This window comes from Cupressus sempervirens, chromosome 11 (genome assembly GCF_028749045.1).
Source record: "Cupressus sempervirens isolate cs-2001-9-10 chromosome 11, ASM2874904v1, whole genome shotgun sequence".
Classification (NCBI taxonomy): Eukaryota; Viridiplantae; Streptophyta; class Pinopsida; order Cupressales; family Cupressaceae; genus Cupressus; species Cupressus sempervirens.
This window is the reverse complement of record NC_143128.1, coordinates 76941867-76968278: the sequence shown is the minus strand read 5'-3', so window position 1 is coordinate 76968278 and position 26412 is coordinate 76941867. Positions and strand designations below refer to the sequence as shown.

Below are 26412 nucleotides of genomic sequence, written 5' to 3'. Positions count from 1 at the left end.
TTCTTACATACCGATGTTGTTGGGCATATCATTTGGAGCAAAAACACAATGACAATTATGACTCGTGACAATCCCAACTATCTAAAATTGAGGCCCAGAGAAAACAGGGCAACCAAAAGTAGGTTCTGCCTCCTTTTGGCTACGTAAAAATTAACACGGATGGTGCTGCCAAAGGTAATCCAGGTAATGTGTCAATTGGTTTTTTTGGTCTCTAACCTATCATTCTTTGGTAGCATATTATAAACAGTAAATTATATTACAAGCTTTAGAGCACTTAGAGAAGTTAGAACTAAACAGTGTATATAGTTAAAGGTTTCTTCAAAGATATAATATATATACGGCAAGAACTAATGTTACTGGCTATGTTGTGCTCCATCCTACAAATTCCAATTCATTTTCCCCATGTGCACTGTTTCTAATCTAATTTTTCAGTTCCCAGGGTCCATGTGTTTCTCGGATTTTTTGCAAGTGCGTCTTAAGATTTTCTGGGTTTCAGGAATGAATGATTGTGGGAGTGCAAAATAGCAGTTGCAATTTGACTCATAATGTTTGTCATATGAAATTGCAAATGTAAATTTTCAACCTTAAGGTAGCATATTCTGGAATAAGCTTCAGCCTCCCCTGAAGAGCAGTCTGGCCTTTTTTATGTATATTTTCATTATCTCTGGATAATGAGTAATAGTAGACCTGAAAATTTGAAATGTTGTTCCCATTACTGGGAAAACGTCTTTCTACCTTAACCTTAAATACATAATCTATAACAAACAGTCCCCCACAGAAACTGCTGTTTTTATCAGTGTTTTTGCAGCTCCTTTTGTTGTATTATTTGTTGCTTTGATAAATATAAAACATTCCTAAAAGAAGAAGTAGATTTAATTTAAGTTACTGACTCGTAATGTTTAATCTGATCATCTGCTTTCCTCGATTATATCATAAGAGAAATGGAATTTTGGACTGCTTAGAATATGACCAGCACACTAGCCACATTCTTAGAACTTGTAATTATTTTCTTCAGCCAGTCAACCGTACTGGAAGGATTTCCTAAATGGTAAATTCATCTTATAATGCATTTGAAAACAAGCAAAATCAAAACAGACAGAAGATTACTATTTACTCTGACGTGAACGTGTAATTTTGAGCAGTGGTCCAGCATCTGGAAAAATTTGTAAGCTTTCTGCCAATCAAAAAAACCTTTCAGAAATCAAAGAGTTCTTATGAATTTCTGAGAAGCATTTCAAAGGAATGATTAACCAATGAGCAATGTAAACCAGTGAATGCACACGGTGAGAGATTTGATCTTGTTGAGAGATTTGGTCTTGTTGAAAGAAGAGAAGATTTCAAAAGTATACCATCGAATGCAGAATTATAACATTTTACATATTATTTACGACTCAATGTTTGCCTAAAATTTGATTGAAAAGCTACTGGTACATGAAGTTTCTAAAAACATTCTTGTTTTCACATTTCTTACAAGAGTAGAATTCATAGAAGTACATGAGCTTCTTTTTTTGTGGGGAGGTCCTTCCCAAACGAAGACCACAATACATTTCAGACCCCAGACCAAGATTGATAAGATTCCCACTGCAAGGCAGTCAAAGCAAGAGGCCATCCTAACCAGAAACATATTCATGTACACAGAATTAGCAAAAGAACAAAAAATACTGTAAACAATTCAATTGATAGATGGAAAATCTACTGAGAATTTATCTGAAAAAAATCGTATTATTTTTCTTTTGTATTTTACCATCATAATACTTTGAATTATCTTAATTACTTCAAAGAACTCTCAAGTTTACCTCTAATATTTCCATGAAGTGTAGATATATCCCTTCATAATGTCAAATTCTTCATCCACGGAAACAATTTCTTTAGGATTCTATCAACTTTATTGAAATATTTCATTCGCCAACTAATTCTTATCAGGATCACTAAAAGTACCCCTACGAAGGCTGCTCCGAATGATAATCCCACTGCTATCTGAAACCATGGATGCTCATTGCTTTTCTTTTCTTTGTTAATTGGAAACGGATGAGGAGAGGCAAATTGCGGCCAAGAACATTTTTTGGGTAGGGGACATCCCCATAAATTTGCATTCCCTGAATAAGAGGATTCTCCAAATGTGCCAGTTATATGTCGTCCTTGTGGTATGCTTCCTGAAAGATTGTTGTTTGATAAATTAAATGAACCCAAATAGCTTAGAGATTCAAGCTCTGCGGGGATTTGTCCTGACAATTTATTGTTGGAAAGGTCTAGTGACTCCAACTGACTCATTTCTCCAAAACTATTTGGAATGCTACCATTCAAATTGTTAAATGAAAGGTTTAGAAGCCTCAAACCCTTCAAGTTCCCAAAATTAGAAGAAATTTCTCCCTCCAATTCATTGTTTGACAAATCTATCGATGTGAGAGTAGAAAGAATATATGGGTAGTGTCGATCAGCACCTTTTGAAGTCATATCCAATCCATCTTGATATAGTAGCCCATAAGACAGTTGGGACGAGGACAAGATAAAACCATCTTCGCTTTCTATTGACATTGCTTGCAATGATGTAATTGTCTGCGGAATCAAACCTGAGATATGATTGGAAGAAAGGACCAAGATCTGGAGGTTCAATAGTTGGCCAATCTCTGAAGGAATATTACCTGTAAAATTGTTGTTATTCATCACCAATACTCTCAACATTGAAAAGTTTCCAACAACTGTCGGTATTTCACCTTCAAATAAGTTGTTCCCAATATTTAAAACCTGTAACTTTGAGCAGTTGACTATTGAAGGAGGTAGTGATCCACTCAGGTTATTACTATGGACAACTAACGAATATAAATTAGTTAGCTTACTGAATTCATGTGGTAAGCTTCCCTCCAACTCATTGTTTGCCAAATTAAGGACTTGGAGAAAAGAGCATTTGGACAAGCTTGCAGGGATCACTCCAGTTAGCAAGTTGTTTGCAAGATTTAATTGCTCGAGCAGAGGCAAGCTACCCAGGCTTGGAGGAATACTGGCATTTAACAAATTGTCATTTAATAGCAAATGTTGTATATTAGGAGACCATATTGATGGAATGTTCCCTCTCAATGTATTTGTAGACACATCTAGCCTTTCTAGTTTCATCAGCATTGAAGTATTTGGGAATAGGCTTCCTTCTAGATGATTCCCTGAAAGATTCAAAGTTTCCAGCTGAGAACTAGTTTCCCATAGCCAAGAAGGAATTTCTCCCACAAGACTACTGTTGACTAATTCCAGTGTAACAACAGAGAATTGTGTAGAAATCCAATTTGGAATTTCTCCCTTAATATTACATGACACAAAGCTTATTTCAGTTAACTGGAAAGATGGAATCCAGGTTGTGCTAATATTTAGCACACAATCAGATAAATACAAGAACTTTAAGTTTGTAAGGTTGCGAAAGAAAGTTTCTGAAATCATCTGTCGATGGTTTAACGACAAATATAGAAATTTTAAAGAAGCTGGAAAAGACGAAGAAGAGATGGTCTCATTAAAATGGTTGCCACTACCATAGAACCCATTAAGGGAGGAAAGTTGAGCAAATGAAGTGGGGATGGCCCCACTTAGCTGGTTATTGTTAAGACTCAACGAAGACAATAAAGACAGATTACCCAGGGAATCTGGAATATTACCGCTTAGTTGATTGTTTCCAAGGGATATATCCCACAACAAAGATAGACTTCCAAGAGAAGGAGGTATACTCCCACTTAGGTGGTTATGGGTAAGATCAATCCACCTAAGAGAAGAAATATTTGCCAGAGAATCTGGTATACTTCCACTGAGTTGGTTATCAAATAGCCAAAGGCCTTTTAAAGAAGAAAGATTGCTCAAGCAAGAAAGTATGCTTCCATTGAGTTTATTGCCACTAAGATCAAGGTTTGTAAGGCTCTTGAGCAAACAAACAAAAGAGGGAATCCTCCCACTCAAGCCATTCATAGATAAATCTAAAGTCTCAATATAAGGGAGATTTCCCAAACATGAAGGAAGAGTGGTAGTACCTGTTACTCTGTTTATGGTCAGCGATTTGAGAAATCGAAGTTGACACAAGCTCTCACTTATCACGCCTTGAATGCCTGAGAAAGAGCTTACAAAAACAGAGACAACGTGGTCGGTATGATTGTTGCAGGATATGCCGTCCCACATCGTGCAACAGTCTGTTCCATTTACCCATGAACTGAGAAAGCCTCCAGAGTCATTCAAACCCTCTTTTAAACGAAGAAGAGCTTCAGATTCATGGAAAGGACATGCGTTGGAAAGAAATCGATGGGGAAGAGACGCGCATGGACAGGGGAAGAAACCAACCAAAACTGAAATGGTAACTATAAACAAATTCTGTAAAGAAATGGCCATTTCGGATCAAAGGGTTAGAGAAAATGAAGATGATCTTCTGAGCAGCAACTGTCTAAAGAGTGAAAACCTAGTGCTTTCAAGTCAATTTTACCGGCTTCTCTTCCACGCTAATGATTTTATATATATTTATATATATGAATGTCAACATATCAAACGTACCAGAAATTTCATATCACGCACCGAGTATTGCTTGATGGTATTTGTTTCTGTGACCTGTCCGCGGGTTTCCAAAGAATCAAACATTATAAAAACTGAATATGAATATAAATCTTCGAAGGTCAAATGCATAGAGAATATCTTACACTAGCAGTTGTACAGGTGAGTTAATAGGAGTTTTTATTTTCAAGAAGTAATTTGTTATGTACAATGCTTAAATTAGTCAAAAGTGTTCCCGGAAGCTAAATGTAACAAATGTTATAATATTACAATAGTCACTGAATTTGGAAGGCATCTTCTATGTTTTATTAGCAGGTTTCATTTTTTTAATGTGTTTTATTAGTAAACTTAAGAGAGCAAAGAATCTTTCAAATTTGGTAAGAAGTAAAAATAATTTTAGGATAACTTATTATCATCTTTAAGTTGACTTTGAATAGTATAGGAATGTATCAAATAAGATAATATTTGATGAAAAGTAATAGATCTGATCAAAAGTAAAATTGTTAAGAATTGATTTTTCTAAATACAATAATAGAAATAGATAGAGTAGCTTTATTTGTAAAATAATTTTTTAGTCGAAAGTATTAAGTATGGTAATTTAGCTGATCAAAAGTGATAAGTCTAATCAAAATTTCATGTTTTGAAATTAGTTCTTAACTTCCTACAAACTAGATACGATACAATATAGTTTAGTTGTAGAAAAATTAGGTAGCTTCTCCTTTCAATACCCTGCCCAAAGAGGGAATAAAGTTGCATGTGTGATTGCTTATTTATAAATACAAATAAAGAATGTAGATCATATAATATTGAACCCATATGACTAAGACATATAAGTAGGTGAACAAGTAATAACGAATAAAAAATTGGTCGCTTTCTATTCTTCATAATGTATACAATCTTTTCAATTAATGGGTAAGAATTATTTCTGATTTTAAATATTATTTGTAATGTGATTTTTTCTTCTTATAAACTTATGATGGAAAATTTGGGAAAAACGGGACCACAACCTTGAAATTATGACAATGTTAATATATTGTAGATGAACAACTAAGTGTTTTAATTATTCTTTTGTTATGCATTTTTTGGGACAAATTTATTTCACTAAGTTGATAATATACTTGATTGCAATGGTACAAACTGAAAATAATATTTTTGTTTTGTTTTTAGTTTTTATAGATAGTTTCAATAATGGAAATATTAGGATGGCAATGTAGTATAGAACAAATGTAAGCTTTCTAAATATGTCTATTATTAAGATTGTGCCTACTTTTTCAATGTTGTTCTACAAGAAATGCAATGTTCTAAAATTCCAAACATTTTCAATCATGATCTTGAAGAATATTGTAGGGGAGTAGAGTCAGCATAGCAATGAACACAATAATCCCAAAACAAAACAAAAAATCAATGTCATGAGGTCAACAACATTTGTTTTCGGTAATAATTGTTGTTTTATTTATTAAGGATTAAGTACACAAAAGTTTCATAATTGCTTGAAACAACAATAACCACCTTGAAGTTCTTGACTTCCAATTACAACATGAGGATCTATAGAAAAATAGTCATAAATTCCTAACCCAAACCAACATAACAAAACCAACATAAAAGCAATTTGTTCTTCACAACAAATTTGTTGACTTTGTCCAAACCATTAAGAAATAACATTAGTATTAAATACAAAATTGATGTTATGAGAACCCAATTTGCAACAGAAAGACCAATGAAGATTGGGATCTTGCATGTAGAACCGCACCATTAGAAGTTGAGACACCATCCACACTAATGAGTTTTTAAAATATAGAACTTCTATAGTAAGCATATTGGAAGACCTCCATGATGATTGCTCAAAGTTTGAACAAACAAATGCCTACCTATGAATTACACTAATTTCTTACTTTCTTGGACAATGTTGAAATTGTGATATTGTGATATTGCTATTAGGATTTAATTGTGTGATTTTGAGTCAAACTTATTAACCCATGTTTCATGAGTAGTAATTCAACATGAATCCATCTCTCATGAGAATAAATGGAACACTTAGCACTCATTGGATCTAGGTGATGCTCACAGGGGTGAAGCACCGGGACTTCTTGAGAGGTCACCCATCCCAGTACTATTCCAGCCTGAGCACACTTAACTACAGAGTTTCCTCCATGGTAAACCCAAAGTTTGCAACCCATGTTCAAATTACTGTTTCGCATAACCAAAAAGAAGGGGCACTCGACTTGCTTCTAAATGGTCCTCTATGAGAAACTAGAGCACCTATAGAATTGTATACAAAATTGATAGTAAAGCACACTACCATGTAGAATAGTCTCCAAAAACTACTAAACCATTCTTGGCATTCCAAGATATCATGAACCACCCTAGATATTCATTTATAGTCAAGCCAATACCCCAAAATCCAATCATTGATTACCAAAAGTTAAAACAAAGAAGGGCACATGAACTTCTAACTTCAACTCAACCACCCTAGATATTCATTTATAGTCAAGCCAATACCCCAAAATCCAATCATTGATTACCAAAAGTTAAAACAAAGAAGGGCACATGAACTTCTAACTTCAACTCTGGTCCTGCTCTAGTGCAGGCTCCAAAGCTAAAAATTCTAAAATTTTCCCTTGACCACATTACATTCAAGACAAAAATATCATTTTTATAAGGGAGAATAAAACACAAAACTGGCAACACCTAACCCATAACCCCACTAAAAGACATTCCAAGCTAAAGGGAGGATACGATGCAACATAACCATACGTCATCATAGGGCCCTTGGAAGAAAGCTCTCAATCCTTGCTTGGATCATTGAGTTAACTTTGGCTTCCAAGCTAATCGTTATCTCCTTTCTTAGCTATCTCTTGTGCTCTCAGCCTCTAATCAGGGCGGGCTTCATCTGCATTTCTCCATCCAACCCTAGCTTTCATATGATAAATGTGTTGATCAATAATGTGTTGCATAACCAATAGCTTCAAGGAAAACCAAGCGTTCCTAGCTTCTTTTGAACGATTATGTCTTTGACTCTCCATAAACCGCCACACAAAAGAAGTGTATTTTGTGCCAGGACTTTTCTTAATGCTTGTAGTCTTTTACCTCGAGCTGATTCCCCATCCAAGAACCAAAGTTGCTAGAGTCTCCTCTTTTCCAGTCAGGGCTTCCACTAAAAGTAATTGGTGCATCATGAATCTGATAATGTCCTTTTTTCCAAGCTAAGATAATTGAGTAGATATTTGTGTTTGTGTGGTAGCAATTATCCATCTGATAACACATTTCCCCATGAGCAAGTCGACCACATTCAGCAGTCTGGGATGAAGTATCTTGAACATATTGTCCCCCGTCATCCTCCTACTACGTCCATGAAAAGGATATTGTTGCTTGCGACAGTACAAAGCGACTAAGCTCTCTATTTCTTGTCACAAAATACTCAATCCCTGTAAATGTTTTGCAGCTTAAGAAGCATGCACGCTTAAAAAGGAACACTCAAATAATTAACCAAGGGTGGTGAATGATGACTTCTAATTAATGCATATCACATCCAAACTAATGTGGCTTGGGAGTGGTACATTTTACATGATCCCCAGAATGCAGGCCTCTTTGAGAAGGATATGAAGGTGTCTTAATGAGGTGAAAAGAAAAAACGATAAGTTTTAATCATTCGATCTAACATTAGTAAAATGTTTCATATCTATTTCAGATATGTTAAGAGTGTTAGAGCCCAATCTAACATTTTGTCTACTTCCAAGTTTTCAGCCCTTTTAATGTGTGTGACTCTAAAGTCCTCCAAGGTAGATAATTCAAATTTTATATTGTGGATGTAGATTCGTAAGTGTTATGCATCCATGTCTCCCTTTATTATAGCACTAATAATAATGAGAGAGACCGTTTCCACGTGCAGTTTTGTGACCCCCAGCTTCTTTGAAGCTTTGATTGATGGCCAAAAGAGTTGCTTCAACTATTGCAACATCTCTATTGCCATCTTGAAGTCTTTTGTGACTCGGTGGTAGTAGATTCTTGTTGGCAATTTGGCTAAGGAAATATGTTAGGGTTGTCATTTATGGCAACATTTAGTGTACTTTGAGAAGGCAAAATGAAATAATAAGTTTGAAGTATAGTTATTCAGAAATTTGTCTACATACATATTAGCAGAACATTGTACAACTAGCCTATTTTGTTTGGCACAATTCACTAGAGGCACTTGGGCTTATGCGCACTTACATAAAGGAAGGACATGATATATATGACACGTAAGTAAAAGCGCATAAAGTTTATCTATGTACAACTCAAGTTATTGTAGTTTTTCCAAGTACATGTCAACAGGACAAAATAGAGTTAAAGGTAGAATAAAGGCATTTTGATTAAGGAATTATTTTGGTTCACAAAAAAAATTACTTGACAACGTTGGTATGGCATTCTAGATGTTAACCCACATGTGACAAAAGATAATTCAAAAGATTTAGCAAAGTAGCAAGGCCAACAGGATGAAAGAATTTGATATAAAGGAAGAACATTTTTTGTTTAGCAAAGTGTGGCATTGTATAGTAATGTTATAATGTTTGAATGCACACTTTATATGATCAATATAGATGTGAATTTGATGCTAGTTCAGAGTAGTATGGATGTATGATCATTTTTTAAGAAAGAAATAAAAGGAAAATCAGATACTAAAGATATCAACACTATATAAAGGTTTTTGTATCTATCTTTATTGATAGCATTATAAAGTTGTATTTTTCTTGTTAGGCAAGAGCCTACAACACAATAGTAAAATTGCAAGTCTCTTATATGAGAGGTCTTGGGTTTGAATCTATATGTGAGGTTAATAATAATAACAATAATTAGCAATAATAATTAATATTGGCTTTAGCCTCTTACTGATAAAAAAACAAATTGTATTTGCTTCTTTGAGCATTAGGCTCTTCTTGCACACTTTTGTATTGTAATACCAACTTCTAACAGGGTTGAGGCTTCAAACAAGGATAGATATACAATACAGATGTAATAAACTCCTAATAGGGTCAATATCTTTTACAAGATACTTTTGATTAGTGGACCTTAGTTAATAAATAATGTTTTTATGAGTTGCATTGTGTTATGGTTATGTTTACTTTTCAGTTTGATCATATATGCAAGTTTAAAGATAGTTAATAATATCCACAGTTGGGCAAAAGTTTGTGGAATGCTAATTAACACACACACACCCCTCCCCTACTCTCAGCATTCCTTATTTCTAACAATTCCTTCTTGCATCTAATTAAAAATCCTTCCCCTGATGGTCCTAGATTCCCTTTTGAGGCACCATGTAAATTGCATTTCCACTATCCTAGTGGTTTCTCCCATTGTATTAAAGCCGATGAAGAAGAGGGGAGGGGCTTAATCCCATAAAATTCATTCACAAGTGCGAGGTCAACAATAATACTTATTAACATGTGTATTCAATAAAATATGAACTAATTAAAACAAACACACAAATGATGGTTAGTACTACTCTATTGTTTCATTAGTGCAATGACTTATATTCTTGAGAAAATAAGGAACCGAGGGTTTTTTTCAAGAAAAACATATTCCTAAGACACCTTTTGAGATAAAATCATAAATTTATTCATAGAGTATGTTTTTCACTATATTATCACAAAGCCCTAATAAAAGACTAATAAGGATACATGTATGGTTGGCACTTGGATATGTTGGTTATTCGTTATATTTATGATAGATTTGTTCATTGATGACAACACATGTTCATGAGTTCATGATAGATAGAGATTATGTATATTGCAAAGGATTATTGGCACTAAAATGTTGGCACGGAATAGGTTAAGCTATGTGAGCTTAGGATTATGTTCACAAATGAGTTGAGATGTCACATCTATGTTGTCTTGAGTTTATGTTGAGCATTGTCTGAGTTTCATATTATTTAGTGAAGACTGGTAGCAGACTAATGTACAGGAAATATCAATGAAGAAATTTGGTATATTGGCTACATCTTATCAGTGAGATGAAATTAATGTTAGTTAGATTGGATCGTCGTAGAACACATGTTTGTGATGCTATGTTCATGATAGCAAGGTTTAGATTTTATTTTGGAAAGGTTGCTGAAGTGAAACATGTGATATATTTTATTGGTTGTTGACTGGGTTGGTGTAGCATGTTGATCTTCATTTTTAAATGTATTAATTATATTATAATGTGTCATAAGCTTAATGTAATAAATATAATGATGTTTAAGAAATGTTTGTGTGCCTTAGTGAGGCCTTATGTAATTAATTGTGCATTGGGAAAGATCAAATAGGTCGACCTAATTAGTTATTTAGGAAGGTTATAAAGGAAAGATGTTTTCCTTGAATTAATGATCATCACATGTACTATGATCTATGTATGTGGTTAGAGGATGTGAGTTTGATAAGTTGGATAATCAAAGAAAAGAAAATATAGAGTTGGAACATGGAATTAGGCTTCAAAGGAACTGTATTGGCAATTAAGTTACAAATGGGTCAGTTCAGTGTTGTTGGATATGTTATCTTGAACTATTGATCTTCACAATTGTTGGAATAATTTAGATAGTGGGTCTACTTGTTTTCATATTGACCTTTAATATGGTTAGAGCCTTATAAAAATATTTCAAGGTCTTCTAATAGGGATATGTCCTTAAATACTATCTGTTATATTGAATACATTATAATTGGATCCTAACAAGGTCACATCCTTTCAGAAGGAACTTATATACTAGTACACTATATTGTGGGCATCATTCCCACCAAGGTTTTCCCTTTGATCAAGAGTTTCTCTAGTCAACAAATCATTGTGTCATTGTGCATGGTTTATGTCTTGTTATGGTTTAATGTTTTACTTCTTGGTGTTGGATATAATAAGTCTGTATTTTAAGTTTAATTACTCACAACTAATTCAACCCCCACCCTCATTTGTGTGTGGAATTTAATTCTTAACAAAGACTAACATATATATTTTAGAAAGTTGTTTTGAACATGAAAACAAAATGAAACCCATTTCTAATATAGAAATCCTTTTTACCTATCTAATATACAAATAGTAGGAAAAAAATTCCATATCATCCATGAACCATTACCAGCATAAAAAAATCTATTTCCATTTGAAAATTAAATATATTCCAAGAAGAAGTTGACCAATATTAACAAATCAAATTATTATATTCATCTCAACAAAAAACATGTTGAAGGCAACTAATATTGCTTTTAAATACCAAAAGACGAAGAATATAGTAACTACCCTTCTATGCAAAAAAATTCAATAAATATTTCTTAGTGCCTCTTCAAAATCATGAATCCAAACCAAATTCAAAACTTACAAATAGCTAGTAAATTTCAAAAAATTGTACACTACAAAATAGAGATTGCATTGCATCGAACTATTGTAGTTTATAGTTGCGATAGAGATATTTATCTCTAATTTTATGAGATAGAAACATGTTTGTTACGACCATTATGGTCATCTTCAACTGAAACAAATATTTTTGATTATATTTAAGTTAAATATTAATGCAAAAAGGCATGTGTCATACATCATATGAAGAGGCGTATGTATGGAAACGTGAAGTCTTGAATATGTGGAAATATGAAGAGTCTTATTTTGGGACTCAAAAAGACCTTCTTGTGAAAGATGAAGAGTATTATGCATCTATTTATGTAATTTTTTAATATACTGTAAATTAATCAAGTGAAAAATCTTGTATTCAAACATTTTCATTATTAATAAAAGAGACATTTTTCTGGGGTGGTTGGATTTTTCTTTTCAAGTGGAAGGGTTTTCCCATGATAAATGTATTGATTCTTTTATAGATTATTTATTCTCTTCTTTGTTTTTGTCTATCTAATTTTTGGGCAAAAACATTAATATGGTATCAGAGCCTAGTTTGATATCAAAAATAAAGAAGCTTTTATGTAATATGTTGAAATCTTATTGTTTGTTTGAGACAATGGCCAATTAGACAAATGATTGGCAATACAACTGCATGCTGGCAATATTCTTCTAAGCTTAGTTTCATGCAACGATAATGGTTATTTTTTCATTGATGTCAAACCCTACTGGTAAGACATTTACTACCTGTGTTGAGCTCCATATTAGTTCATTAATGAAGAGGATTTGAAAAGAGATAATTAGATGAACTAGTGAAGTTGAGGAGTGATGAGGAGTAAGTATGATGGAATTACAATGGGCACTTGATCAATTAGTATTCATTAAGATAATGAGTTGTTCAATCCTTACATGAAGTGAGGAAGACAATTGAGTTGATGTTTAGAAGAGAAGACAAGCAATTGAATAAAACACTAAGCTTGGTCGAGTGAGAGTTTTACAAGGATATTAAAGAAGAATATTAAGGAACTTAAAGGTTAGCTAAGTAAACAGTATTACCCAAGTGATAGTGATGGCCAAACAAATTGGAGTAATGACCAAGCATAGTGAAGATCGAGCAAGCCAGAGAAAGTCGAGCGTTGGAGTGAACAGTAAAGGTTGAGCAATCTAGTGATGACCAAGAAGGAGAACACAGTGATGGCTGAGTGTTAGCAAAATAAGAGTTTGGAAAAGAATTTAGTTTGTTGAATTTTTGGATTAGTCAAAATGCGTGGATGATAAGAATAGATGAGCTAGTGTATTCAATGCAAGAATTGAGTTTGTTATGTGATCAAAGATAAGGATTCAAGAATAAGTTTCTAGAAGTATCAAGAAAGGAGTAGAAGGACAAAATGATGGATAGATTTTTTGAATCTAATCTAACCCTAAGATCTATGATGATGTTTAAGTGGCAAAAGATCAAAGATACCTATTTAAGGAGGCATAAGAGATGTTTTCTAGCGTTGGTTCATTGTTGATTGGCAATTTTATGGAGAACTTGTAAAGAATGGAGTAGCAAAGGAAGAGTGAAGACATTGGTGAAGTGTGATTGCTTGAAGGGTTGCCAAGAAGATCAATGATGAAGATGATAATTAATTCCAATCAATAAACCAGCATAAGCCAAATGGAGATTTGAATTTGCAGAGTGAGTTTTGTTTTACAGATCAAATCTATGGTTACTTTCTAACCATTGTTGTAGTCAAAATCCTTTAATCAAGGTTTACCTAATAGTCATTCGTAAATCCTTTAATCAAGATGATATTCTAATGGAATGATCCAAATTCCTCTAACTAGGATACTCCTAACAAGGTGATTAAATCCTTTAATAGAGTCACACCTAACAATGTGTTTTGTAACCTTTAACAAGAGTGATTGTTAATTGAACTCACCAGAACAGTGAAAAACTTGGTAGCATGTTACTAGTGATTTTCCCAAATTTGGTTTCCATGTTAAATCTCAGTGTCATTTACTTGTATGAATGTTATGTTATGCATGTTATTTTTATAGTTATTTATTTTTCTATTAGTCAGCACATATACAAAATGGAGAGTTAAATAATGTTAAGTTGTTGATGAGATGCTATATGGATTGAGTGTTTAAATGAGTCTATTCAAGTTGTTTGAAGTAGGTAAATATTGAATTGGTACATCTAGACCTAAAAATAACTGATTCACGCCCCCCTACCCCCTCACTTATTCTAAATATTTTAATATGGACAAGTAGACTAGGTTGTGGATTGTGGAATAATGCTCTTTTGTTGTTTTAGTTGGAGTTAGTTCCTTTCCCATGGCATTCGAATACCTTTTTGTATGGGGAAAGTATTATGCACACACCTTGGATGTAACGCCCCGCCAAGGGACCCAAAAGAAATAACCTAAAGTTTTACTAATTTTAGCAACATTTTTTTTTGAACAAGAAAGAATAACATACACATCAAACAAATAGTAGCAGAAGCAATAACATACAATCAACTAAAGCATAAATAACATGTTACATTTCTTAAGGATCCCAAGATGTTGAATCACGTATAAATTTAATCTAATACTAAATCCATCAATACCACATCCATATGAAAGAATAATTATAAAAATGTCCATTTAAATAATATACATTTGTTATGATTGCCTCTTGGAAAATTAAATTCGGAATGCTCAATCATCCACTGTACATGTCATAGGGTATGAAAGGCTTAAAAGAATATACATATGTAGGAATATAAAGACATCATCCTCCTCAGATCCATGATACAAAGTACAATAAACATAAATGAAACCATCCACCGTACATGATACATCCATCCATCATAAAAGATACAACATCCATCATGAAATATAACCATCCATCAAATGATACACAAAAAGAATGAAAGTAAATGTAGACAAGGAAGCTCCAGCCATGGTGACTATGGACGGATCTCAATGGTAAGAGTAAAAAAGCACTACCACTCGACCGCATGGAACCTAAATATCCCACTCCCACCGCACTAAGGAGATAGTCTCAAGTCCCAAACAGGATATCAAACCAAATATCAAAATACTCTCTAAGTCTAGGAAATCCTAAAAGTAATCTAACTCAAAGGGTTCCAAGATAGGTCGACATCTATACCCAAAGGCACACAAGACATCTAGGATACCTACTATGTAAGCAGGCAAGTTTCATCACATGAATCATGCTAGAATTACCCTGGTAGTTTCTGAAGACCCCGACCCCCTAGTGATCCCTATGTGGCCACTAGTATCCTCTCATATTGGCAAGGCATACTACAAAATACAAGGTCACAACCAAGCGTTCTCTCTACTCCCATCCTAGTTTATACTAGCACTCGAGGCATGGGTGAGAACATACAAAGACTCTTATTAGGTTTATTTTACTCTCATGTAATGTAATGTTTTCACTTATTAAACAACTTACAAGGAGTCACCCTAGCAGCCATTTAGGGCCCTGACCCCCATTGCAAGCCACTTCCCAGCACTACATATAGATTCCCTACCCTAGGTTCATGAAATCACAGAATCATAGTAAAATCACTTCAATCCTATACAAGTGATTGGAAAGCATCATAAAGATAATCATAATAATCATATCAATTCTCTACGAGCAACTGGAAAGCATCAAGAATAAATCACAATATTCATTAGCTCTCAACAAGCAACTGGGAAGTATCCCAACAATATCGATCAATGACTCAAAATAGTTAAATCAAGTATCTCATAGCATAAATCTCGCTATCCCACAAACACACTAAAAATAGTAATCATCAATATAAACATACTCAACATAGAGCATATCATTGTTGGAGTTGAGGAAAGCCAACTCCAAAGACGCCTAAGATCACTTGCATGCGAGAACCTATCAAAGAGAAGCCAAGAAGAAGAAAAGCATGGAGTAAGGGAAAAACCCTAAACGAACATGAGAGACAAATATGCAAACACAATGAAAATGTATTTACAATGAGAAGTAATGTGATGTAAATACAAAGAGGGAGCTCGCTTATAAAGAGCTCAAGGAATCTTCTAGAACAAGCTAGAAGATGCTAGGAGATAAGTGTGACAACTAAACATACATCCACATAAGGTGGACAGTCCTCGAACAATGTGAGAGGATAAGTATGACTTAGGAGAGAACAAACTCACGTATTGTCAACGACTTATAACTAACTCCTAGACTACAACTAATAAATGAATGCATTTACCTAAGTAAGCTTAAGTAATAGAATAAATAATTAATTATTAATTATTTACTCTAACAACCATCACATACCATGGTTAAGTAAAAGTAATCAAGATTGAGTCAACATGATACCACACTCACAAAACTCCCAAGCCTCTAGTAGACATTCTAGAACTGGGCAATAATTTAGTCAACCCCAAACCCCAAACACAGATGGCATATAGAAACAAGATGCAAGTACATGTTTTAGTTCATTTTGAATCATATGGTTGGCTTAAATACAAGGTTTCCATTTTTGTTCCAATGTATGTTTCAAGTTAAAGGATTCCCGGTTCACCCTATAGTTAACCCATGAATCTGTTTATATAAAACAAAGATTTACACCCCAATATATTTTGAAATCAATTTTCTAAAATTTACTAAGGTTATATTATAAGTTTGTTTAAACTTGCTAAAATAAATTCATATTACATTCCAAAAAAATAATTGTGTTTCCACTAAAGTCGAAATTTGAATAATCTTTAACAAATTACAAAAGTCCCTATTTATCTTATATAATAAATTAAGTTAAAATTTATTTTGAAATGAACTAATGTATATTTATATAAAATTTAATTATTTATTATTTATTTTAAATAAATTAATAACTATTAATTAATTATTAATTATTATAAATTTTTAATAAATTTTATTTAATAAAAAATAATATTAAATAATTTATAATAATTAATATTAAAAAATTTTTAATAAATAATATCAATATCGTTTAATTTATATATATATATATAATGTGTTTTTAAGCTTGTCAACTATTTCAAAGGCTTATGGCGATAGTGGGTACAGTATACCCCTATCGTCGCAGTATATACGATGGCAAGCACTAGTCGTAGACAATGACAGGGGGGTATAGGGTAATTCCCTCTTCCATTTATATATTATTATTTTTAAAAATATTTTATAAAAATAACATCCCCCCTAAAACGCCCATTCATAATTAATTCTTTTTATAAAAATTTCACAGTTAATAAAATTAAATCAAACCATTGTATTTAATAATGTTATTTTTAAAAAATCAATCTCAGCACTAATCTAATTGGAAATTATAGCGAACCCACCAATTGGTTATTTATTTTATTTTTCTAAGAAATATCACTTTTTAATTCAACCCTTCCTGATTGATTCTTCCATTTTTAATCTATTGAAAGAAAGATTATATCAATCAATTAAAAATGTTCATGTACAAAAGAAATAACAGATATCCAAAACTTATAACATGAACCAATCTTCACAAAAATTATCGAGACATCCATCCAACAGACACAATGAAGACAGGAAAGAAAAGAGCGTATTTACGATATGCAAAAATCACAAGCATCTACCTAGACACTGATGCTAATCGCTATGCCCCAGAAAATTGTAGAGAAAATTTCTCCTCGCAAAACCTTCTCCTTTCCAAAAATTTCTTCCTTCTCCAAAATTCACGGTGATTAAAAAATGAACCCCCAAGTTGTGATATGGACTTCTCTCCCAAAAATCAGCAACCTAATTGTGTGTTCACCCTAGAGAACTCCTTGCGCACAACCTTGAACTCAATATTAACTTGTATTTATCTTTCTTTTATCTTTTCCACGCACATTCATTAATTACTTAAATTACTTTATTTTAATTTTCACTTGACTCATTTTAGATTAATTTATTAAATTAAATCTCATGCACGCATCATGCAATCATGAAATTTGTAATAAATTAATTTCTTTTCCCACTTCTAAATTTATTATCACACATTAAATTTGATAACTATTTATTAACTTAAATAATAATATTATTTAGCATTCATTTAAAAATGAACTCTAAATATATTATTATTAAACTTAATAAATATTATCACATTCCAAACTTATAACTTTTATCTTCAAATTTAATTCTTTCATTTAATTAATTTCTCAATTAATTAGATATAATTAAATATCAAAATATCATAATAATTTTTCATTAAATTAAATCATTAATTTAATCTTTTAATTAGACTTAATAAATAGAAAATTCACCAAAGACTCATAAGGTAAGATACAAAAACCCATCATAGAAAAACACATACAAAATCAAACTAAAGGGTTATAATCATGAATTAATGTCATATGATGCATTCGGAGGGTACACGACTCAGATACTTGTCCTAATTGTCAATTAGGACAAATGACTCAAAGGTTTAGGATTTGGACATAAGAATTTATCTCCCCTCTCTTACCATTGAGATATTGTGATAGGGTGCGTTCATCCTGGCAATTCAGGGAAGTCGATACTTGGTACCTGCAACTTGCATAAAATCTATGCATGTACATGCACAATATATACTAAGCTAAATAGGCAATGGTAGGAAGTGGTGCATTGTGTAGATCCCGACTAGCAAGTGACTATGACTCCCTTCCTTAACCACATCAGAAATGCCATACATAAAGAAAACAAACATGCACACCATACACATGTAGTATGGGGTAAGTATCCAAAAGAAGACACATAATAATTGATCTAACTAATCATCATCAATAACTCAAAAATATTGTATTAATCATCATGCATACATGAAGTATATAGAGTGCCAAGTAATCTCATCATAAAGTTAACTAAATCTGAAACAATATTTGATAATCTCAAAACAATACTACTAATCATCAACATAAAACTGGCCTAAAAGAGTTCGACAATGATAATAGAAATGCAAACTAGGGGCAAGCACTACGTCCATCCCCCTAGACTTAGGCTTACTACTAGAAGCCTACAAGGATGGTAAAGCTAAGAACTCACTGTGCGGGTCCCCTTAGACCCTTTCCCCCTATTGGAGAATATGAATCCACTAAGAACACTACAAAAATAATATCTGAGATAACAAGGTACTATGATAACCATATAACATACCACTTTCAGTCACTTAGAGCAATATGATTTTGGTTTAATAGTAAACCAAAAACCATATTGATCCAACACTCATTCTTTTAACAAATACTGAAATAGATCCCCTAAACACTCTAAACAAAGGATCAACATCCCTAATCCATTGGAAAACATATAAGATGCTATAATAACCATAAACCATACTATTGTAAAGCATAGATAAAAGACACATGTTTTGAAAATAATTTAAGTTCAATTTTCAGTCTGCCTATATTTAGCTTTATGTATAATTTCAGTTTTGAAGTCTAAGTGTTGAAGTATGAAAAATATACAACTAAAAGTTTGAGTTCCATTTCAGTTCAACTAGTTCAAGTTTCAGTTTGATATAGATAAATATAATAGTTTAAAGTTTTCATTTTTGTTCAACTAGTTAACAACTAGTGGCATTCCAATATACCCAAAGCTCCCAATATAGAAACTTTGGCCTTGATACCAAATGTAATGCCCCACCAAGGGACCCAAAAGAAATAACCTAAATTTTTACTAAGTTTAGCAACATTTTTTTTTTTTGAACAAGAAAGAATAGCATACACATCAAACACATAGTAGCGGAAGCAATAACATACAATCAACTAAAGCATACATAACAGGTTACATTTCTTAAGGATGCCAAGACGTTGAATCACATATAAATTTAATCTAATACTAAGTCCATCAATACCACATCCATATGAAAGAATAATTATAAAGTCCAATGTCCATTTAAATAATATACATTTGTTCTGATTGCCTCTTAGCAAATTAAATTCGAAATACTCAATCATCCATTGTACGTCACATGGTATGAAAGACTTAAAAGAATATACATATGTAGAAATAGAAATACATCATCCTCCTCGGATCCATGATACAAAGTGTAATAAACATAAATGAAACCATCCACCATACATGATAGATCCATCCATCATAAAAGATACAACATCCATCATGAAATATACCCATCCATCAAATGATACATAGAAAGAATGAAAGTAAATGCAGAAAAGGAAGCTCTAGCCATGGTGACTACGGACAGATCTCAAAGGTAAGTGAAAAAGCACTACCACTCAACCGCATGGAACCTAGACGGCCCACTCCCACCACACTGAGGAGATAGTCTCAAGTCCCAAATAGGATATCAAACCAAATATCAAAATACTCTCTAAGTCTAGGAAATCCTAAAAGTAATCTAACTCAAAGGCTTCCAACACAGGTTGACATCTATACCTAGAGGCACACAAGACACATAGGAAACGTATTGTAAGCAGGCAAGTGTCATCGCACAAATCACACTAGAGTTGCCCTAGTAGTCTCTCAAGACCCTGACCCCCTAGTGATCCCTATGTGGCCACTAGTATCTATTGTGGTCCCACAATGCATGCCCCATTCCCCACTAGGAATGGGGGGCCCCCTACTTTTTTCGAGTCCCCAAATTCATCATTCGGGATTTGGGAAATATTTTAAAAGTTGAAAAGTTGAAAAACCAAAAAATTAAAAAAAATTTAAAAAAAATTTACAAAAATTAATTATTAATAGTGCACCTGCCCACCACACAAATGAGCGAGGCATGCACCTGCACACTTGTGCAAGGGCACACCGCGCACCCTGAGGGTGGGGCATGACTATTAAAATTGGCCACCCCACCAAAACCCTCATTCCAATTCTTCTGACTTCGCAAATACTCAAACATCTACCTTCAACATGCTTTCGCACCTCAAGCAAGTGTGCATTTTCTTTGGCTTTACCCCCGACACACCACACGTGCGATGCACCACAAGCACTAAGCATTTGCACTATTGCACGCATGTCCACAGTGCTATGTGCACACCCACAAGGTGTTATGCACCACGATCCACTCTACATTATGCAAAACTCACACATCACCATATAAATGAACAATGCACCCAAACCCCATGCGTGTACTTCACCACCTCGTCACCACTCAACTCTGTGCATAGTGCCTTGCGCTCGCGTGTGCACCGCATTGCTCACCTACATGCGTAATGCACTACAAGCATGCTACCACTTTGCCTCCAAGTCTAAAACCCTTAAAATGTTAAAAAATTAAATTTAAAAAGAAAAAAGAATAAAAAAGAAATAAAATATATATATAATTAAAAAATAAAAAGATGCATCTTCTTTTCATTTTTATTTTCCGTCAATAATCAATTAAAGAGTAATTGAACACTTTTACATTTTCTTAGGTTTTCATTATTTTCAAATAATAAATTTTTTTTTGTCATGCAGGTTAAATGGAATCCACATTTGGAGAGAAAATGGCACCCAAGCCCATTGTATTCAAGTTCCAAGGTGTACCATCGAAGTCAAGGTTCCATGATGATCATGCAGAAACCAAAGACATTGATTTGGGACACACAGACTTGGGAGAGTTCCTCATAATCTATAACAAACCTATGGAGAGATCTACTCTAGTATCCACCTTGATCCATTCAAGGTTGGTAAGTGCAGCTTCACATCCAATATCAATGCAATCAACAAAGTTGATTTTAACACTGGCACAACACTTTGTCCCTTAGGAGAGATTGGTTAAGAGCATGACAAGAGAAGTGGTCCTTAACCTCTAACTCAAAAACATTGAGAGGGTCTTCCACCTCCCAAGGGTAGATCAATTCATTAGACTCTCCTATGAAGCAACAAAGAGATGGTACAGGGAACACCTTAAAGAAGCATCTGAAATCATCCAATCCTTGTACCTCATTGAGAAGACTCCTCTGGGTAGGGTCATAGGAAAGGTGGACATGACTACGGGATACATGAAGGAAGATATTGGCTATTCCATCATCCTTTTGAGAAAAGTCATGGGTCTACCAGCAGTTGGCCACCTTAGCGCTTTTATGGTCAATTTCATTGAGACAATCAGGATAGTAAGGATGCCACTAGACTGGGCCACCACACTAAGTGAGAACTTGTGTGAGCAATTGGGGGCAGTTAAAGACAAAAAGAAATTCTATATGACTTCTTACATGATATATCTACTTGTAGCAAGGGAAAAAAACTACCTTGGTTTGTACAAGAGAGGCAGTATGCAGGATCGTAATGCCTAGCTAGTAAAGAAGAAGCTCTCAGCACAAAGTAAGCAGTACAGAATCGTGAATAACACATTTATTTTTGCGATCATTCAATTCATAGAAGGTGATTACATAAAGAGGTTATCTAATGAGGCAATAACACAGACAACAGCTCTCGAGGCATACTTCATCCACTTTAAGACATTCATGTATCTGTAAGTAGTTGGTGCCACTATTAACCCTAAGAATCTCTCCAAATATCCTAGTGACAAACTAGTGTTATTGGAGATTGCCTGGCAGATTGAATCTGCATATGAGAGGGTGAAGAGACAACAGATACCTTATTGGGCATAGCCCTTGTTCTGTAATGACCCCTTTTTAATTCTTTGACCTATATTTCAAAATTTAGTATAATTTTAGGAAGTCATTCCAGTTAACATACCGTAGATCCTCATTATTATTCAAAATGGAGGGATTGAGCAATATAATTTATTAATTTAATTGATTTATAAAGTTTCACTCTATAGCACCAGGCAAGCTATTCTCTCAGGATTATGACTATCTTGAGACAGTAGATTGACGGTGCAAAGGGCGCGTGAAACAAGTTACAAGCGGCTCCCTGGAGGATACCGTCAGGTGCTAGAATTTACTTTGCCTCTCCCTCCACCCACTCCCTATCTGAAGACATCATAGTTCAGATGAGAACAAGGTTTCCTGAGCTATAGTTTGAAAAACATTTTTAATGGTCATCTTTAAGATTATTGTTAATTATAATGTAACCATATTTCTTTATCATAGTTGTTCACACATTATTATTATATGAAATATTCATCATTGTGTATGTATACACACACACACACACATATATGTGTGTGTGTGTCTATATGTATATATATATATATATATATATATATATATATATATATATACATATATATATATATATACATATATAGATATATATATGTATATATATATATATGTATATATATGTATATATATGTATATATATGTATATATGTATATATGTATATATATATATATATATATATGTATATGTATGTATATATATATCTACATATATATACATATATGTGTATATATATGTAGATATATATATACATACATATACATATATATATATATATACATATATACATATATACATATATATACATATATATATATATACATATACATATATATATATATGTATATGTATGTATATATATATGTATATATATGTATATATATGTATATATATGTATATATATGTATATATATGTATATATATGTATATATATGTATATATGTATATATGTATATATATATATATGTATATGTATATATATATATATCTACATATATATACACATATATGTATATATATACATATATATATCTATATATATATACATATATATATATATATATATACATATATATATATATATATATATACATATATATATATATATATATACATATATATATATATATATATATATATATATATATATATATATATATATATATATATATACTTAAACCTTATGTAAGCCTCCAACTCGTAATGCATGAGGCTATTAACAATATTCACAATAATATATCCGATACCCATGTTTGCTTTTAACCAATAAAGATTGTAATCAAAATTCGGTGTCGTACTTGATGATGAATTTGCAGGCAGTGGATAGTCCACAGTACAGTGCTATGTGATCAATGGTGGAAGAAAGTATTTGTACGCTGAGCAAAGAATATATGTGGCGCGATTACTATTTTCCTTGCTTAATAACTTGGTTGATATATTGTATTTTGTTGCTTACTTGTTATTTGACCTAACCCTAATAATGGGTATTTATATACCTTTTGGGAGTCACGTCTGTAAAGTCGTGACTTATAGTTTAATTTTTCCTTTTTGTATATTTCAATGCTTGGGTTATGTTTATTCACTAAGCATTATTATAACCATGTAATAAGTTCTTTGTGATTATATATAAGTATCAAATAATAACACTTAGTTGATTAGGGTTTTCTTTTTCTTTTCAAAGAATATTTTTAATAATTATATTTATTAAACATAGATAATATTTGTAATAACAAACCTATATATTAAGAGTTAAATATGTAATAGTATACTTATAATATAAATGTTCATATTATATTGTAGACACCTAAAATTGTCCAAATCCCTTATCCTAGCCAATTAAATAGATATTCATTATTTATTTAATTATCCTACCTTTAATTAAATAAATTTACATTTATTTAATTATAGTCGCCTTTCCTTGATTTAAATAAACTAAGGTTTATTTAAATTCTAGCCTATCCCTCTTGCATGCTAATCCATTCCCTTTAATTAAGTACTTCGTTTACTTAATTAATCCCTTTCCTAATCCCACTTGGAATTAAATATTACATTTAATTCTATTTGAGCACATGCCTCCTAACTTTAACCCTCACCTAACCTCACTTTCCTAACCTAACCCATCCTTCTAACCTAGGTCAAACCACTTATCCACTAATTAATCCTAGTTTCCCATCTAATTACATCACTAATCATTCGCACAATCCTAATCAAAGGATTAGCAAACCCTAGTCACATATGACATGTGACTCTTACACCTTTGTCCCCCATCACTTTCAAAGGTGTCTCAAACATGTGTGAGAAACCTTGAGCCTCCAACCCTCTTACACATGTCATAGACATGTCACATCAAAGGTTGTTCACACATGTGTGAGCATCTTCCCCCCTTTGAATGGTCAAAAACCCTAATCTACTTGGAGTCTACTTGGCCTCCACCTCATGGACACCTCATCGATCCTAAGAGATCCTAGCCCTCCATCTTGCATTCAATCTCAACTGTCCATTGCATCCATTTTCCTATAAAAGGAGAGCTCTCTCCTCATTTCCAAAGAGAACTATCTACCCCATTGTTATGATGCTGGATTTGTGAGCAACCACATCCCACAACAATGAAATCATCTACACTTGATGATTACATGAGGTTTGCATATGTGCTATTTTGAATAGTTTATCCTCTTTTGATTTCATGTCATGCTTAGTTACATGTGTATCTTTCATATTTTGAGGTTTGCATGATCATGTAGGAATATGCATTAGTTTCTTAGTGTTATTTTCTTTATTACATTTTTATGCAATACATTTTGACATCTTAATCATCTATATTCATCCAAATCATTTCCTCGTCTTTCTAATCATTCAATCTAATCCATAATCTTCATCCTAATCATGGTTCATAATCCGCATCAAGATCCAATTCATAATCCACATCAAGATCCAATTCCCTCATTCAATGTTCATCCTCATGATTCTTCTAATCCAATTCCTTGTCAAATTCAATCATTTCTAATCAATTCTTAATTTGATCCATTTTTGTATTCCTCTATAATCAATCTTTCTAATTTCATTCAAGTTTTCTTCTAATTAAACTTTTCATCAAATCTTCTACTTTGGACATAGGAGCATAGTCATAAACATTGGACTTTAATTCAAATCTAACATTCAATTGTTCACAATATCATAGGGTTTTTATCAAATCAAATCAAACCCTCATCCAATCAATATCAAGTGCAATCCAATTCAAATCAAATCAACACAAAGTCCAAACTTGCTCCTAGTCCCAAGTTCATATTTCCTTCATCATAAAATCTTTCATCACTCTTCTTCTAACATCTATGGATTTGAATTTGCTTAATCAAATGGTTGACAATCTTCAAAGACAATATGGAGTTAGACCTCCCATTCAGCCTACATATCAAATTCATCCTCAACACTTCATATTCAATCCATCTCATGTTCATTATTCTTATACCTTTGACAAGGGAAATCCACCTCATTATCCTTCACCTACATATGATTCCATTCATAGCCCACACAATTCCTCCAACACAAATGCCCTTGCCATGGAAATGGAACAATTAAAGGATTATCTCTTGGCAAGCCAACAGCAAGAGGCCACCTTCCATGGCATGTGTCCTCTTCCCCCATGTTTCGAAGATCCTAGTCCTCATGTCCCATCCATCTCCAATCCTCCATGCAATTCCCTCCACAATCCTAATCCTCCAAAAACCTCATCCCCACCTCGTAAGGGGTTTTTCACATCACTCTTGGCTAAGTGTAAAGAACAAGATAAAGCAATTCAATCAGCCAAAGTGATACCCCCAGTTCCATCTCATGACCTTCCTCCAAAGCATGACATTATAGATTCCTCTTCTCCTCTAGATCCAAGAATTTCTTCATCCCATCCTTCCCCTATCCCTCAAGATCCATTTATCCCTCCTAGTCCATCTCATGTTTCCCTTCCTAATCAAGATCAAGTCATTTCATGTACTGCACACATTACCGATTCCATGTCATCTCAAGCATTAGCCTCCATAGATCCTCCAC

At 33.1% G+C, this 26412-nt stretch overlaps 1 protein-coding gene across 1 annotated transcript; it reads right to left on the bottom strand.

Annotated features, from left to right (window-relative positions):
* Nucleotides 1-1356: 1356 nt before the first annotated feature.
* Nucleotides 1357-4635, bottom strand: LOC149528318 (uncharacterized). Its single transcript, XM_089810181.1, has 3 exons — nucleotides 4516-4635; nucleotides 1797-4338; nucleotides 1357-1610 (listed from the first exon to the last, which is right to left on the bottom strand). The coding sequence occupies exons 1-2, from the start codon at nucleotides 4597-4599 to the stop codon at nucleotides 1831-1833; spliced, it is 2592 nt and encodes an 863-aa protein (XP_089666307.1). The 5' UTR covers nucleotides 4600-4635; the 3' UTR covers nucleotides 1357-1610; nucleotides 1797-1830.
* Between the last annotated feature and the right edge of the window lie 21777 nt (nucleotides 4636-26412).

Bases quoted from the DNA above. Each gene is read 5' to 3' on its own strand.
- LOC149528318 (XM_089810181.1), bottom strand. From the start codon at position 4,599: ATGTTTGATTCTTTGGAAACCCGCGGACAGGTCACAGAAACAAATACC. The intron at 4,339-4,515 runs GTACGTTTGATA...ATTTCTTTACAG, and splicing joins TGCGTGATATGAAATTTCTG to AATTTGTTTATAGTTACCAT.